This window comes from Balaenoptera acutorostrata, chromosome 5 (assembly GCF_949987535.1).
Source record: "Balaenoptera acutorostrata chromosome 5, mBalAcu1.1, whole genome shotgun sequence".
Taxonomy (NCBI): domain Eukaryota; kingdom Metazoa; phylum Chordata; class Mammalia; order Artiodactyla; family Balaenopteridae; genus Balaenoptera; species Balaenoptera acutorostrata.
In genome coordinates, this window is record NC_080068.1 from 50,191,172 (window position 1) to 50,209,613 (window position 18,442).

The window sequence follows — 18,442 nt, forward strand, 5'->3', positions numbered from 1 at the left end:
TGTCACAGCACCTGCTGTCACTGTGGCTCTGGCAAGCTGTCAGGGATTCTTCCTGTTAGTAGGTTTGCATTTGCTTTGTTTAGCGAAGGACTCCAGTCTACCAAATGTTTATTTCCATCCTGGAACTTCATCATCCACTTGAAACTTGGAGGAACAAGTTCACATCAGACTGTCGTGAGAACAGCTAGTCTTACCCTCCCTTCTGGGAAAGATTTTGCCTTCCTTCTTTCTGGGAACTCTTCCCCTTGTCTTTGGACTTTTTTGGCTAAGCTGGATACAAACCAGGCAAGATAAACTTGGGCAGTTAACCGTCTGTTCACTCACACTGACTGGCTCTTTTGGGGTTCATAATTCTGAGATGATTTTCTTTAATAAATAAACGAGGTTGCAAATCCTTTTTTTTATTGACGTATAGTTGATTTACAATATTGTGTTAGATTCAGGTGTACAGCAAAGTGATTCAGTAATATACATATATACACACACACACATATATATGTATCTATATTCTTTTTTTCAGTTCTTTTCCATTATAGTTTATTACAAAATATTGACTATAGTTCCCTTTGCCATACAGTAAATCCTTGTTGTTTATCTATTTTATATATAGTAGTGTGCATCTACTAATCCCATACTTCCAATTTATCCCTTCCCACTCCACCTTCCCCTTTGGTAACCATAAATTTGTTTCTAGGTCTGTGAGTCTGTTTCTGTTTTGTAAATAAGTTCATTTGTACTACTTTTTAGATTCCACATATAAGTGAAATCATATAATATTTATCTTTCTCGGACTTACTTCGCTTAGTGTAATAATCTCAATCTCTAGGTCCATCCATGTTGCTGCAGCAAGTCCTTTCTCACTGTGAAGTTCTTCACACACTGTGGCGCTTGTCAGGAAAAGCTGGCGAGGAACACAGTGTTACATCAACCGTCCTGACAATAATAGGAAAAGAAATACTGTACAGCCCAGTGTGGCGGGTGGAGGCCCTTGGCGCTTGTGAGGGGGAACTGACCACAGCTGAGGAGGCATCAACCTTACCTCTGTTTTGCAAGGACAGAGGAAAAGCTAGATGAAGCTGGTTCTCTGTATCTCCTCCTTCTGCCTTCCCTTGGGGTCTGTTAATACATTTTGTAGAATCTGAGTTTCTTTCTTAGATTTTCACTTAAAAAAAAATGATAAGGGAACAGTTATTTTTTCTGCTTACAAAATTACTTTACTTCTGTTGTAAAAAAAAATCCAAACAATGCAGAGAAACATCACAGAGAGAATGCAAGACCCTTCATAATCCTGTTCCATAGAGTTAAGTGCTATTAGACATTTAGTGTGGAGGCTTAGTGATTTTGAGGGTAACTAAAAGATTGAAATTGTAAAATTATCTATATATCACCCCCCTGGTTTCATGTTTACATTTTATCTGCTAGTTTTGTCCACACTTAGGCATATTTTACATTGTCTGCTTTTACCATTTAACATACATTATGAACATGTTCCTTAGGTCTATGTAGTTTTTGTAATTCTAATTGCTTTCTACTCCAGCCTGTGAATTATCGTAATTCACTAAGTCATTCTTGTCCTGTTCAACATTTTGGTTATTTCCGATTTTATACTAATTCCTTGTTGTTTCAACCTAAACTGAATTTTATGTAGGGCTGGAAGAGAGAATCATGACTAAAGACTTTATTTTTTCCCCCTCTTTCATTGTTTAACATTTGTTGGGTTGTCTGTATTTGAGCAGACTCATGGAAGTGACATGATTCCTTTTTTTCTTCAGACTAAGTCCTGGAACCCTGTCATCCCCATCCTGAAGATGGTAAGAGTCAAGATCGCAGTCACCATTTATTGAGTATTTTGAGCATGGCCTGCGATAAGCGCTCTGCTGAATCTTCCTTTAATCCTTACAACAACCTTAGCCAAACCCTCCTTCCCACGTATGCCAGTGTAACCTTCTGAAACACCTCTTGCCTGTGTCAGTGCAAAATAGGCAACGTGGCACAATAGTTAGGAGTGCCAAATAAAAAACAAATCTGACTGTAAAGGGGAAAAGACTTTGCAGTAGGGGCAAGGGGACTTGCATTAGGGAGAACCTCTGTGTGGTCTGCAGGGCCTCAAGGCTTAGCCAAAAGGATTTTCCTTTTATAGGGAGGAGTTCATGGGGCTGGGAAGGAGGGAAACCTAACCAAAGTTTGGTGAACAAACATTTTTCCCCCCAGCTTTATTGAGGTATGATTGACAAATAAAAATTGTATATATTTCAGGTGTACCATGGGATGCTTGATATGCACCGTGAAATGATTACCACAATCAAGCTAATTAATATATCCATAACCTCACGGAGTTAATTCTTTGTGTGTGTGGTGAGAACACTTGAGATCTGTTCTCTTAGCAACTTTCAAGTGTACAATACAGTGTTATTAACTATGGTCACCGTGCTGTACCAGCATTTCGCTCCCATTGACCAGTGGGGTCAAGCTGTTCAGCTAATCATTATGAGGCAACAAATGGGAATCTGGAGGGTCAGTGCCTAGCCTTGTCTTAGGTAAACAAGAGAGACATCTGTGAATCTAAGTCACACGGGGAAGGGTGTTTCTTTGCAGTCAACCATTTCCCGGAACACGGAAGCAGAGATTCCCGAACCATTACTGTTTTCCAGGGGCATGAGGTTCCGGTAAAATTCAGCATTGCCAGGAGCCCAGGTTTGCAGTGAGTCCTGGGGTGGGAGGCTAGCTGCACCCTCTGCTAGCAAACCTTAGGCGTTCACCTAACCTCTCTGAGCTTTGGTCTCCTGAGGTGTAAGATGGGGAAGATGATTTCCCTCTTGTAGACTATTAAGGGGATTAGATGAGATAAAGCGGCAACATAATGCCTGGCTCTTGATAGTATTCTGCAGCTCAGAAACCTTCCATAACCCCTCCTTATATATCATGTAAAATCTAGACTCCTGGGACCCCAACCTAGCTCTCTAAATCAATCTCCCTACTCCCTAGAAAACCCACACCCAGTCACATCTAATACCGTCCCTCTTCTGTATCTTTTACTGTCTCCTTCTCCACATCCACTCTTTCTGATTAAGCAGAGGGCTCCAGGAGAGATGGACGTGGAACAGGCCGGGAGGAAGGGCTCACTCTGCCCAGCCAGACAGGATAGTCGAATCAACCCCAGCTATCCATAAGGAGCCCACCCCCGTGACCTCCTCTGCTTGCCAAATTTTTATTCATTCTTCCTTGCTCAGTTCAAGCACTACCTGTCTCCATCTCAGTTCGTAGAATCCATTGTCTGAACACCACGGAGACCACTGCCTGGTATACTCATTGACCATTTCTTACGGGCTACTTTACATTGTTGATTATCTTGCATGTGTGAGTTACCATCCCCCAAACAGAGGGTAAACTCCTGGAACACAGAAACCATATCTGTGTTGCTGGGTATCTCCTACCTGCAATGCCTGGCACAGACAGTGTTTGGATGATTTGCATGTATAGTTCTACGCTTTGCAAGAAAACCATGGGTATAGCGCTGCTTTAAATAGTTGTTAGGAAAAAGGGATCACGGAGACACACAGATTTTTCTTTCCACCCACAAAAGGAACTGGCTGCACTTAGCTCTTTAGCGTGCTGGGTTACCGATAAGACACACAAACTAATAGGTGCTAGATCTGTGTGTTTCTGATTCTAGTGAATCTGTATCTGAATTGCTTTCTCTATATCTGAATGTGGCTGAAATGGCTAGGGAACAACCACTTCCTCTGGGTATACTTTAAAGGCTCCTTGGACTTGTAGCTGTCGAGCTGCTGTTATAGGGCCTTGACTGTGGCTTTGCCTTTGACTGATCATGCCTTTCTTCTGCTCTTCTCTGGTTGTCTCACATCAGTTTCTTCTCTCCCAGCATCTTATAAGCAAAGTTGACGGAAAATATAGTTTTCTAGTACTATATTTTGTGGATTGAACCAATATTTCTCCAAAACCTGCATTGTCCTTGAGAAGTGGGGAGGAGTAAAGAAAAATTTTAAAAACCCTACTTTTTTTTTTGTAGGTCAGCACCTTCTGTTTTGAGAAGCCAACTGTTAACCTAATATGTTCCAATATAATAGCTGCACTTTCCTTCTCATTTTTGGTTGCTAATATCCTGCTTCATGTAGATTCCAATTAACCTCAATTTTTAGATGTTTTCTGTCCTGAGCACTTTTTTTCCTAAGAAATTCCTATGTAATGTGTTATAGGGTTCAAAGGAAGGGATGATCCATCCAGTTAAGGGGAGGGTACTCAAGGAATTCATGGAGGAGGAGAAATTATTGCCCTGCCTTTTTCTGGAAATTTCTGGATAAGAAAAAGAGGTTCTTTTTTTTTTTTTTTTTTTAATGTATGTATGTATGTATTTATTTATTTATTATTTGGTTACACTGGGTCTTAGTTGCGGCAGGTGGGGTCCTTAGTTGTGGCATGCGAACTCTTAACTGCAGCATGTGTGTGGGATCTAGTTCCCTGACCAGGAATTGAACCCAGGCCCCCTGCATTGGGAGCATGGAGTCTTAACCACTGTGCCACCAGGGAAGTCCCAGAAAAGAGACTCATTTTAATGAAATCAGATGACTTTGAAGGTATCTGTGGGCCTTCAAAATCCTCTAGGAGGCAAATAATTATTGTATATGTGTTACACTTCTCATAATTAACATACTAGTTTTAGGTAGGTTATATTCATGTTACTGAGCTGTTTCTAGGTGCTGTGTGTATACTTTATACCAGAGAAACTCTACCATATAACTTGTATAACTAAAATGTGTAGTAGGTTTATACCCATTTTATTAAAATGTTGTATGCTGAGGTGGGGTGGGAGAGTGGAGGAAGGGGGCACTGGGTTCCAGACCCAGTTCTGACATGAAGCAGCTGTACAACCTTGACCACAGGCCCCTCCTTACCCTGCCAGGTCCTCTGGGTCCCACCTGGTAAGCCTCTCCAGTTATGCTGTCCTCTCTCTCTCTCTGGGCCCGACTTTCTCCCTTGTTCCTCCTCAGATAGCTAAGACTCCTGTTTAGAAGATAAGATAAAAGACCACGAAACTCTTAAAAAACTGCCTAAAATGATCAGTTAGGCTGCTCTATGGCCAGGACAGGGAGAGAGTAATGTGTGCAGGGGCAGGCAGGGAGGGCTTCACAAAGGAGAGAGTCTGAGCTGGACCCGGAGCTTGGAGGAAAGGGGTTTCGTGGTTTGTCTTTAAATTTTTCTATCTCAACAATCTGACCTCAACTCAGTAAATCAGTACTGATAGTAAAGGCCAAGAATATTTCAATAATGTGTTGTTTGGCTAGAAATCTGATGATTAGATGTTCCGAACTGATGCCAAACCACAAAGAGTCCCCAGTTCTATGACATGGCTGACTCATGGATGTGAATTGACTTCCAGCCCTCCAGATGACTGTTTTTGCTCTGACAAGCTTAGGTTTTCTGCATCCATTTATTCCGGTGCCACTTTGTTTTTCCCTACAGAGATTCTTGGGATATTTTCCATTGAATAATAGAGTTATATCATTAAGTTCCCTTGCAACATTGCTTCTATTAAATTGGAGGCCTGGACTACTAAAAATTGGCATCCTGTTGTGTTCTGTGTCACAGGATGTTTTAGCATGTGATTTCTGTCATGTTTTGAAGCGGTCCCTCTGTTGATTGTCATTCAAATCCTCACCGCTAGGGGAGTGACAGGTGATATCAGGGGATGCTTCTCTTGCAATCTAGTTATTGTTTCACTAGTGGCCCTACATTGTCTTTATCAGCAAATCCCATTTTCCTCTTTTAAAAATTTTTCTCGGTGTTAATTTTTTTTATTCATTATAAAAATTCGGAAAATACAAAATCTCATCCAGGAGAAAATAACAATGATCCAAATTCCAACATGCAGAGTTAGTCACTGTTTGCATTCTGGTTTATTTATTCTGTGTATGCTTTTATCCTTCTCAAGCACTTCAGTAATCTTAACTTTAAAAATGCAGTTTTTCTTTATTAACAAGTTAACTACTAGATATTAGCTTTCAGTCTATTAACTTTAGGTGCTGTATTAATCAGGCTACTCTTGCAATGCTGGATAACAAACAACCCCCAGATCTAAGTGGCTTATAATAGTAACATGTACTCCATACTCCTTACGGCCAGGTTGGCTGCAATTTGAGCTTAGCTGGGTCAGCTGACTTAGGCTGGACTCCTGGCTTCATGTCTGGTCTGCACATTACCATTTTAGGGCCTTGGCTGAAGGATCACCAACTACCTGGGACAGGGCAACAGAGGGTGACTGGTGGAAACTTGCCATGCCTCTTAAGGCCTCAGCTTGAAGTTGGCGCTTTGCCATTCCACTCACATTCTGTTAATCAAATCAAGTTACTTGCCACACCTGAAGTCTGTAGGGTGGGAAGGATACTCCTTCCATAGAGGGGCCATGGTGTATTAGTTTGCGAGAGCTGCCATAACAAATACCACAGACTGGGTGACTTGAACAACAGAAATTTATTGTCTCACAGTGTTCTGGATGCTAGAAGTCTGAGATCAAGGTGTCAACAGGGTTGATTTCTTCTGAGGCCTCAGTCATGTTGGATGACAGCCCACCCTAATGACTTCACTTAACCTTTAATTTCTCTTTAAAGACCCTATCTCCAAATACAGTCACATTCTGAGGTACTAGGGGTTAGGACTTCAATATATGAATTTTGGGGGGGAGGGGGGTGGCAGGGACACAATTTAGACCATCATCCATGGTAAGGGTGGGAAACAAAGGAAGGATTGTAGACAAAGAATACCCTAAGCACTTAACCTCAGTGTGGCTTAGCTTTCTCATCATTAAAACAGGGATATGCAAACCTATGTTAGGGGTTTGTTGGGGATTAGATGAGAAAATGCATGTGAAGCCCCTGGTGGTGAAAGTGGTAGAGCTGGGTGTGGTTCTACCTCAAATTGAAGGACCAGAGTAACCTTCTGGGGCCTCGCTTCCTGGTCTCTCCCATGGGCGAGCTGGGAGTGCCTGGAGCTTCTCAGAGTGGCCTGACTTCCACGGAAGCTGTCCGATCAGTAGACTCTTTGTGACAAAGCAAATAAGGCACTTCGGTTACTCAGACTGTGGCCTTGGTCTTGGTGAAACCATGAGCTATGGCTCTAGCATCCTTTCTTTACCACAAATATTTATAGAAAACCTGTTATGGCTTCTGAGGGCTGTGGGCTTCATATTGGCGTAAGGCATGTCCCTGCTCCCAAGGGACAGCAGCTGAATGCCTGTGGAAAACATAAGTGAGCCGGGAGGTCAAAGGACAGGGTGTCCCTCGTTCTGCCTCTGTGTTCAAAGCCAACTGCCTTACCCTACGTAAATCCCCTTTTGGTTTTCTCCCCTAGAATATTGTGTTAAGGAATGGCTCGGAGACCTTTGAGTCCTGGAGGAAGCCCCCTCTGCCCGTGCACACCCAGTTCTATTTCTTCAATGTCACCAATCCAGAGGAGGTCCTCAGAGGGGAGACCCCTCGGTTGGAAGAAGTGGGGCCCTACACCTACAGGTGAGTCCCGACCACCTCCCTGCCATACCAGCCAGAAGATGGAGCGAACCCCCCCGCTGTGGCCTGAGCCCCCGTCTCTTCCCACGAGCAGCCTCTGTGTGCTGCGTGGGGGGCACACGTTCCGGCTACAGTTGTCTGAAATGCTGCTGGTGGTTGGCCCACGTGTGTCAGTAGCTTTGTGGACCCGGCCAGTCTCAGCCTGTTAACGTTTAGAAACGCAGCTGCTTCCTCCTGAGGTGGCAGAATGTGGTTACTAAGCGACGGAGAGCTCCCCTCCACTCCCTACCCTTTTAAGGTCGTCCTGCGATGTTCTTTGGTGACTTTTAGGGTCTTTTCCTATTTCCCTCCGCCACATACCTAGTTTTAGACCAGTTCCTAGAATTCATTGTTGGTCTGGAGACAGGCCTTTCTGTGTCTTCTTTTTTTTTTAACTGAGGTATAGTTGACTTACAATGTTGTGTTGTTTTCTGCTGTACAGCAAAGTGATGCAATTATACATATGTATGTACATTCTTTTTTATATTCTTTTCCATTACAGTTTATCATGGGATAGTGAATATAGTTCCCTGTGCTACACAGTAGGACCTTGTTGTTTTTCTGTCTCTTCATATTCACTCCTTTTCCCACTCCTCCAGAGTACAAGAGATAACCAGGTGGCAGGGTGGGTTAGAGTCTTTGGCAGTGACCATCAATTCCAAACGCTGGGGGAGTTAGGAGCATTGCTTTAATCATTTTTTTGAAAAGATTAGTAGAGGGAGGTGCTGGGGGATGTTATGGTCAAAGTGTTTTCCCCACTGTTGCCGTTATCCCCGCAGCCCTCTAGGACAGTAAACTGCCCCACACGCCTTGCAGTCATCTTTCCAACAAAGTTTCTCCATACCAAGTTTAAAAAAAAAAATAGTAGAGGAAGCAGACAGCGAGATCTTTATTCTTCAGAACTGCTGCATGGTAAAAATGCCTCACAATTCTATCGTAACCGATTGCTCAATAAATGGTTGCCAACTGATTCATTTACTGTGAGTCAGCACTGTCTCAGCGCTGGAATTGAGAGATAAAAATCCCGGTCCCTGCCTCAGGTGCTCATGGTCTGACTCTGGAGTCGAATGACCTGTTGTGAACCTCACCTCTGCCACTTACTAGTCCTCCGTGCCTCAGTTTCCTTACCTATAAAGTGGGGATAAAAATAGGACATCCACCATGGGATTGTTATGAGGACTAAGTGAGTCAAGTACTTATAAAGTGCTTAGACTAGTGCCTGGCACAGAATTAACACTAATTAAGTGTTTGATGTTATTATTAGTCTTAGGGGATTGTCTTAGTCCGTTCCGTGGAAATCAATACCCAGAATTGTAAAGATGAGCTTTATCATTATATAGTAGAATTTTAAAAAATAAACAACACTTGGGTCCTCATTTTAAAAAGCATTTTTATACCTTTAATGCCTCGAGAAACTCCAGGTACTGGGTAGAACCAGGCCTGCATTTGAGGCTGTCCAGCTTGGTGACAATTAGAAGTTGAACCAGAATTAGGCTCTGAGCGTCCTGTTTGTTTGTTTTGCAGTTTTAACCATTTTTATGGTGATTAAAAAAAAAAAACCCACATAAGATGTACCATCTTGGGCTTGCCTGGTGACGCAGTGGTTAAGAATCTGCCTGTCAATGCAGGGGACACAGGTTCAAGCCCTGGTCCGGGAAGATCCCACATGCCACGGAGCAACTAAGCCCGTGCGCCACAACTACTGAGCCTGTGAGCCACAACTACTGAAGCCTGCAAGCCTGCATGCCTAGAGCCTGTGCTCTGCAACAAGAGAAGCCACTGCAATGAGAAGCCCGCGCACTGCAACAAAGAGTAGCCCCCACTCGCCGCAACTAGAGAAAGCCCACGTGCAGCAGCGAAGACCCAACGCAGCCAAAAATAAAATAATAAATAAATAAATTAATTTTTAAAACATTATTAAGAAAAAAAAAGATGTACCATCTTTACCATTTTTAAGTGCAGTTCAGTAGTGTTAAATATATTCACACTTGCAAAACAGACCTCCAGAACTTTTTCATCTTGCAGATCTGAAACTGTATAGCCATTAAATAACTCCTCTTTTCTCCCCACCCTCAGCCCCTAAGAACCAACATTCTACTTTGTTTCTATGAATTTGATTGCTGTAGATATCTCATATAAGTGGAATCATACAGTATTTGTCTTTTCCTGTTTTTGTTTTGTAACTAAATTCCTTCGGGCGAGACGGATGACTTCCTCCCTGCAAGAATAAGCTCGCCTGAGAACTAAAGAAAAACCCCAACAAACAGTCTTCCCTCTGGGTCTCCTGGGCCTGTTCCTGTGATCATTATCCTCATCTGAGAAAAAGACATGGGTTCTAATCATAACCCAAGGAAACCCAGTGTTCCATTAAGACACCTTCTGGGCCATTGTGTCTGCTGCCTTAATATGCTGTTGTAGATGTGGTCATGAGAATAAATAAATCCTAGAAGTAAAATAGCGTCCAACTGTTACCATACTCCCTGCATGTTCCCATCTTAGAGGGACCTAAACTTACTCCTGAGGGAAGCCTGGGAACATCTAACAAGTGTCTTTAACCCTTGATCCATGGATCCCTAAGGGGTCATGGATGGAATTCAAGGTGGTCTGTGACTTGGGGGGAATAATTACAGTTCATTTTCATTAACCACTCACTAAAATTTAGCACTTCCTTTGAGTATAAATGTAGGCAACAAATCACAGCAGTGTTAGCAGTACCGTGGCTTCACCACTAATGGAAACACAGATATCGTTGGGTCTCGTGATAGCTGTTGCTCAATATATCATTCATGTTCGTAAATACTTCAAAATTACCATAATTGTGGACTTCCCTGGTGGCGCAGTGGTTAAGAATCCGCCTGCCAGTGCAGGAGACAAGGGTTCCAGCCCTGGTCCGGGAAGATCCCACATGACGCAGAGCAGCTAAGCCTGTGCGCCACAGCTACTGAGCCTGCACTCTAGAGCCCACGAGCCACAACTACTGAGCCCATGTGCCGCAACTACTGAAGCCCGAGTGCCTAGAGCCCGTGCTCCGCAACAAGAGAAGCCACCACAATGAGAAGCCTGTGCACCACAACAAAGAGTAGACCCCGCTCACCTCAACTGGAGAAAGCCCGCGCGCAGCAACGAAGACCCAACGCAGCCAAAAACAAAAAAAAATTACAGTAATTGTTAGACCTGCTGCTACATCTTATTTAAAGTGTCAATAAAGAAGCACACATATTGCCACATCACAGATTTTTACAGTGACACCTGTATTTCAGTCATTGGTTTCCTTTGTAATCCTGGGTATTTTATTTTCTGTATGTAAAGACATTTATCTGAGAAAGGATCTACCAGGCTGCCACAGGGCCCAAGGCACAGCGAAGGTAAGAATCCCAAGAGCAGATCCTGTAGGTTGGGAGGCAGATTGGTCACTCACTGATATTTCATTTTTGCTCCATGAGTTTTCCTGCCTCCGGTTTTCACCCTGCCCTGGTCTCTCCCATTTCACTGCCACAGTGATTTTCCAAAGCACGCAGCTGACATTTCCTTTCCTTCCCTGCTCAGGGTCCTAGTGACTCTCCCTGTGTGATGTTCAAGGCCTGAGCACCCCTGCTCCTTCTGTATATATAACCTCTTTGATTTTAATTTAATTTTTTGTCACTCTCAACCTAGAATTTTATTCTCTAACCAGAGCTAATTCTGTGCTACAACCAGAACTGTCCAATAGAAATTTGAGTGTCAACTTAAAAACAAAAACGCGCAACGTAAGAGCTGTGAGTTGAGTTTATTCTGTGTCTTACAGAGGACTATAGCCTGAGCCTCTCAGATAGCTCTGAGAAACTGTTCCGAAGAGGTAAGGAAGGGGAACTTCCCTGGCGGTCCAGTGGTTAAGACTCCACGCTTCCAATGCAGGGGGCACGGCTTGGATCCCTGGTCAGGGAACTAAGATCACATGCCACTCGGTGCAGCAAAAAAAAAAAAAAAGAGGTAAGGAAGGAGTCAGAATATATATGAATTTTTTTTGCAGGAAAAACATGTAGTCAAAACATCAAAAGATTACTTCTAATCACAAAAACAGACATCTCAAGTTAATGATCTTAGTACTTTTCTGTGTATGGGAAGATGCAAGAATCTGAGATCTTTGAACTATTTCCTTAGGTATGTACCTTAATTATCTAGGGGCTGGTATCCAAAGCACAAAATGCTTCCTGTTTTTCTCCATCCTGAATTCCCCTCGGGCTCACTTTTGGTGGGCAACTGCAGGGGCTAATGGCTTGATACTATAGAACTAAAAGGGCAAGCAACATTTTTTTTTTGTTTACAGTGCCCCACGTTGGTCATAAATTTGACCAAAGCTTGGGAGGCATTTCATGACCAATTTGTCCCACAGCCCTAGGAATGCTTATTCCTAGGTCAGGCAAGGATCTTAGTGATAGGCCATTCATATGCTATATCTGGCTTAGGCCCTATTAACAACCTGAACAACCTAAAATCCTCTGGATCTTCTGTTTTACTACTCTATTATGATCCAGGAAATGTTTTCCCCTTGTTGTTTCTTCCCATATTTAAAGTTGCGCTATTACAATTAACTTTATCTGTATATATGTAATATATATGTGATCATACATATATGTGTGATCAATTGCCTCAAGATATTTAGCCATCATTAATTTTGTTGGAGGCCTGGTTACACATCAGGTAATGCAGGATACAACAATCTTATAAAATAGAATATAAGTAATATAACAAGTAACATTAATAAGATAGTACAGCAGAGAGACAAAAAGTATAAATAGTTTGAAAACAACAAAGAGAGAACAAATTAAAACAATGATTAGTATAACTAGTTGTAATCTGAATCTCAGTAAGCCATCAAGTCCAGAGGGGAGCCAGTTAGAGAAGCCAAATTCTGGAGAGATTAGGTAGAGAGAAAAAGATAAATGTTTCATCTTCATTTGCAGAGGTATACTTCATCAACTTGCCACATATCATAGTTAGCATAAGAGGAAAGGTTTTTCTGGAACACAGAGATTAAAAGCCAGTATATTTAAGAAAAAAATCATAAGATTATAAATCATATTTATCAGTTCACTAAGTTCCATATAATTAATTCTTGTTGATCTTGATAAACGCATCAGGTTTTCTATTAGAGTTTTATAATTTCTTACCCAGTTCAGTGGTATGATCTAAAAGTCATCAGCAACTTATATTTGTCAAAAAATCCTTTTTATGAATCTTCTTGAAGATTTTCATTTTTGTAAAAGCATCAGAGTAAAACAATGACTGTCTATAAATAACAAAAGACTTAAAATGGCGTGGTTAAAGATTTGATTACAGTGCAGTTGACAAAGCAACTTGGTTATTTCTGTGACAATACAACATTTTAAGGAATAATTAGAATCATAACTGATAATATTATACTAGGACATATCAGGTTGTTAAGAATTCCATATAATTTCTAGAATATCTATGTTAATGACATTTACCCATGCAATATAACCTAAGAAGGTTTATCACCACTTATTTGACAGTGTTTCCCATGTAATTTAACATATCAAATAAACCTAATTAGTTTAATATCTCTTTTGAGGATGCTTTGGGATCTCTCTGAAGCATCCGAAAGTTAGCTACAGGTCAAAAGGACTTCATTTAGAATTGACTTGGGGAAGTTTGTCAAAGATATCAAAAGGTTTAAAACACTTGGTCATATAGGATCATAGGTCACTGTGAAACAATACTTATTTACTTAACCCAAATTACAAAAGATTTTAAAGGCAAATACAGAATGTTACAACAGATCACTTAAAAGGTAGAGAAGCTTTTTTAATCTGTTATCAAAAACAGATCAATATTCTAAGAAAACTTTGTTCTCTTAGCACAGAGAAAAAAACAAATTCTAGTGTCATACCAGCTTACTTTTAATGTTAAAATTTATTTACTCAATTAAATTTTATTTTAATCCTAGCCAGTCCTGACCATGTACAAACCTTTTTCTTTTCAGGGTTTCTTTCCCACAAAACTTCTAAAACTTTCTTTTTTATCTTCAGGTTTTGTCCTATGCCTTCCTTTTCTTTCTCTCTCTCTAGGACAAAATTACCTTCTTTTCCCTTAACAAAATGCATTTCCATTTCTTATACTTTTTTTTTCTTTCATACAAAGATGTTTTCCTTATTACTTTTAGTAGTTTTAATTACATGTATTAATTAGAATGCTTAACCTTGAAAACTTTAATTTCTTTCTGCAAAGAATACATACAGATGGCCAACAGGCACATGACAAGATGCTCAACATGGCTAATTATTAGAGAAATGCACATCAAAACTACAGTGAGGTCAAAATGGCCATCATGAAAAAGTCTACAAATAATAAATGCTGGAGAGGGTGAGAGAAAAGGGAACCCTCCTTTGCTGTTGGTGGGAATATAAATTGGTGCAGCCACTATGGAAAACAGTATGGAGGCTCCTTAAAAAACTAAAAATAGAGCGACTGTATGATCCAGCAATCCCACTCCTGGGCATGTATCTGAAAAAGATGAAAACTCTAATTCAAAAAGATACAAACCTCAGTGTTCACAGCAGTGCTATTTACAATAGCCAAGACATGGAGGCAACCTAAATGTCCATTGACAGATGAATGGATAAAGAAGATGTGGTATATACGTACAGTAGAATACTACTCAGCCATAAAAAAGAATGAAATATTGCCATTTGCAACAACATGGATGGACCTAGAGATTATCATACTAGGTGAAGTAAGTCAGACAGAGAAAGACAAATATTCCACTTATATGTGGAATCTAAAAAAATACAAATGAACTTATTTACAAAACAGAAACAGACTTGCAGACATAGAAAACAAAATTCTGGTTACCAAAGGGGAAAGGCGGGAGGATGGGATAAATTAGGAATATGGGATTAACAGATACACACTACTATATATAAAATAAGCAACAAGGACTTACTGTATAGCACAGGGAATTATAGTCAATATCTCGTAATAACCTATAAAGGATAAAAATCTGAAAAAGAATATATATATACCTATAAAGGATAAGAGTCTGGAAAAGAATCTGAAAAAGAATATATATCAATATGTATATATACATATATATCTATATCTCTATATATCTGAATCACTTTTCTGTACACCTGAAACTGACACAATGTTGTAAGTCAACTATACTTCAATAAAAATTTAAAAATTTTAAAACCTTAATTTCTAGTGAAAACTAAGAAGTAAGCAATTATGTACTTTTATGTTAGCATTCTGTGGATTGGCAAACTTATAAATACCATTTATGATTTTTAAAAACGTGCCCTTGGGGCTTCCCTGGTGGCGCAGTGATTAAGAATCTGCCTGCCAATACAGGGGACACGGGTTCGAGCCCTGGTCTGGGAAGATCCCACATGCCGTGGAGCAACTAAGCCCATGCACCACAACTACGGAGCCTGTGCTTTAGAGCCCACTAGCCACAGCTGCTGAACCCACGCACCACAACTCCTGAAGCCTGCGCACCTAGAGCCCGTGCTCTGCAACAAGAGAAGCCACCACATTGAGAAGCCCATGCACCGCAGCGAAGAGTAGCCCCCGCCTGCCGCAACTAGAGAAAGCCTGCGTGCCGCAACTAGAGAAAGCCTGCGTGCAGCAACGAAGACCCAACGCAGCCAAAAATAAATAAATAAATAAAGTTAAGATCTTTAAAAAAAAATAAATTAATTAAAAAATAAAAATAAATAAAAACATGCCCTTTTATGGAAAAATTTCCAATGTGACACAAAACATTTATTAATGGTGCTAAATATCTTTAATTTCTCTGTAAAAGGAAGCCTATTTTCAGTAATCAGTTTTTCAGTATCTTTATTTGGGAATGATCTAGATATTTAGTACATTTCCATCATTTAACTTAACTTAGCAAAACTCTAAAGTTTCAAGTTACAAAAAATCTGGAGAAACTATTTTTAAGTAGACATACCATCATAAAACATAATCTTAAACAGTACACTAAATGGCTCTTATCCCATTTATATCTATTTAACTCATTTGTTTCCAATAATTATATTTAGATTACCCATGAAAACTTCAGGAGACATTAGACCAAGTCAGCCATCATTCCAAGCTATTTTTCTTGCTGATAAATTTTACAACAGAAATAATATGAACATATCTGACTAGGTTCAATAAAAGTAAGACATGTCTGTATTAATTAAACCAACAAACTTAAACTTTAAACCAAATATTAATTTAATATTGAATATTTCCCAGATCACATGAACTTGAAATTCATTTGGGTTAGTTTCTATTACATTCAAAAATATTTAATTTTTAAGTGCTTACTTTTAAGTCAGTTAAATAGAGCTCCTTTATAAATTAATGTTGATACTGTCTGGAGATAGAGACATATCTATAATGTACACACAGACATATAACAGACATAACCAGAGATCTCATAACTTCATTTTATAACTTAGTTGTGAATCAGGTATTACAATATAAACTTACTAGTTTATAAATAACAGTTGGCGTAAGTTAAATTTATTTGCTTAGATGACTTAGCCTTTTTACAAAGACAGTTGCTTTCAATTCCCCAAAGAACTGGTCTGCCTAAATGATATCAAATGATTGATTTGTCCAACTACATTTTCTTTAATTTGCTTTTTTATATCAATGAGAAGATTTCCAGCTAAACTGGAAATTAGGAGTTCTATGTTCTAGAGCTTTAGGGTTCATTTTATCATGCCTTCAAAAGTTTGCACAAGGCATTCAACAAAGGCCCTCTTTCTGAGTGCACAAGTCAAACCCAGACCAATTTACCCTAGAGGCAAAAAAAGTCTCCACTATTGCTTTATTAGGCCCTGAATATTAGCCCCCAGTTTTTGTTTCATATTGTGTGGGCTCAGGTAACTCTGTTTCCTTTAGTATGTTTAATTAATACTGCCTTAGGGGCAGATATATATGCTCTGTATTATAATACCGGGCAGGAGAAGCATTCCCCAGTGAGACATAATGTCTATCCCACAGTATAATCAGGCAAAAGGGATGTAACCATCTCACATAAAGCCCATTCAAATATGCCAACTTTGTTTTTTTAATTTATTTTTGCCTGCGTTGGGTCTTTGTTGCTGTGTGCGGGCTTTCTCTAGTTGTGGCAAGTGGGGGTTACTCTTCGTTGTGGTGCACGGGCTTCTCATTGAGGTGGCTTCTCGTTGCAGAGCACGGGCTCTAGGCACACGGGCTTCAGTAGTTGTGGCACACAGGCTCAGTAGTTGTGGCTCGCGGGCTCTAGAGCGCAGGCTCAGTAGTTGTGGTGCACAGGCTTAGTTGCTCTGCGGCATGTGGGATCTTCCCGGACCAGGGATTGAACCCGTGTCCCCTGCATTGGCAGGCAGATTCTTATCCACTGCGCTACCAGGAAAGCCCCAAATACGCCAATTTTTAAAAAACAAATTGTTATCTCAATTCTGTCAACTCTTATACCTTTAACTTTAGCCAAGTGACCCAGGCCCTTTTGTCAATCTTTAACTTGATTAATTGGCCTGTTGCCTCAAGCAGTTGCTGGTTAGGTATCATAGTATAATTTTATTCCAGCCTTTAAAACAAATTTTTTTTTAACTGGGCTAAATAAACCAGACTTGTTTGGGGCCCTTTAATGTTGGGGGGACCAATAGGGGGTCTCTTTGGCCCATTCAACTTTAGGTAATGTTGTATCAAAGCCTTTGTTTTTTATTGTTTGTTTTATTTTGTTTTTTGGCTGTGCTGTGCGACTTGCAGGATCTTAGTTCCCTGACCAGGGATTGAACCTGGGCCCTCGGCAGTGAAAGCACAGAGTCCCAACCACTGGACCACCAGGGAATTCCCTGAAGCCTTTGTTTTAATCTCATCAATGTCCATTTTATTTATCGCATTTTAAAATCACCATCTAAAGATTTCTATCCTGCTGGGATGAGTCCCTTTAAAATTTCCACCTTGTTGGGAAGCAGTCTCTTGACTTTCCCTTCAGCATTTCCTATTCCCTTGTTAATCAACCTGATTAACGTTAATTAACCTAATGTTTTTATTAGTATCCTAAGACCCATCAAGGGAAAGCCAAGACTACAAATAAGGCTTCCCAAATCGTTTTGTTTTATTTTGTTTTAAACTATGGGAATTCTTAAGGTTAGGATCTTAAGAATTCCCATAGTTTATTCAGAGGTTGTTAATAAACCTCTGTATCTACCTTTTAATTTGCTCTTTTCATAGGTACCAATAAAACAGCTATTTATAATGAGAGCTCTCTAAAAATTTACCAATTTAGAAGTTTCTTCAATTTAAAGGATCCATTGTCTGGCCATTGATGAGTAGTATCTTAATAGTGATAACCAGTAAGATGCAACAGGCCTCCGCAACAAGAGAGTGCAAAGGATGCAGGCTTCACAAGATCCACAAAGTTTACTCCAAAAAATAGTCTAAGAAAATAAAGGCCTTTGTTGTACAGGTGGACGCAACGAAGGTTGAGAAGACAAAGGTCCCTTATGGACCGGGACCCCTTATGACAAATTTTCCTGAGAGCCGGCACAGCCAGACAAAAAGACTGTTTGGAATCCCAGTCTATTTGACGGGTTGTCAAGTGTACATCGTATGTGTACTTTGCTGATGGCGGACACTGTGCCCTCAAAACACAGAACAAAATGCCTAAGACGATCAGGTAGAACATTTACATCTCAAAGGCATAGGGAGAGAAATGCAAGTTCCTCCTAAGTCCTAAGAGGGCTTTTGTTCCTTTAAGTTCAGAAATCTGAAAAGATGTTTTATCAAGCTGGCTTTCTCTAACTGGGTATGCAAAAACCAGTTTTGGAATGTCAAAAAGAGCCCCATCTCAGCCATTTTTAGGGTGAGATTTCCTTAGTTCTCACTTAAGTACTTGC

At 40.4% G+C, this 18,442-nt stretch overlaps 1 protein-coding gene across 2 annotated transcripts in view; it reads left to right on the forward strand.

Annotated features, from left to right (window-relative positions):
• The window catches only part of SCARB2 (scavenger receptor class B member 2), a 68,079-nt gene that overhangs the window by 11,998 nt on the left and 37,639 nt on the right, over positions 1–18,442 (forward strand). The window contains exons 1-2 of one of the 2 annotated variants that reach the window (XM_057546681.1): positions 1,777–1,811; positions 7,366–7,523. In XM_057546681.1, the coding sequence (XP_057402664.1) occupies positions 1,809–1,811; positions 7,366–7,523 (161 nt within the window). In that variant the 5' untranslated portion in view covers positions 1,777–1,808. Of the gene's footprint in view, positions 1–1,776; positions 1,812–7,365; positions 7,524–18,442 lie in introns of those variants that run through there. The other variant, XM_007165566.2, reaches the window with a different exon arrangement.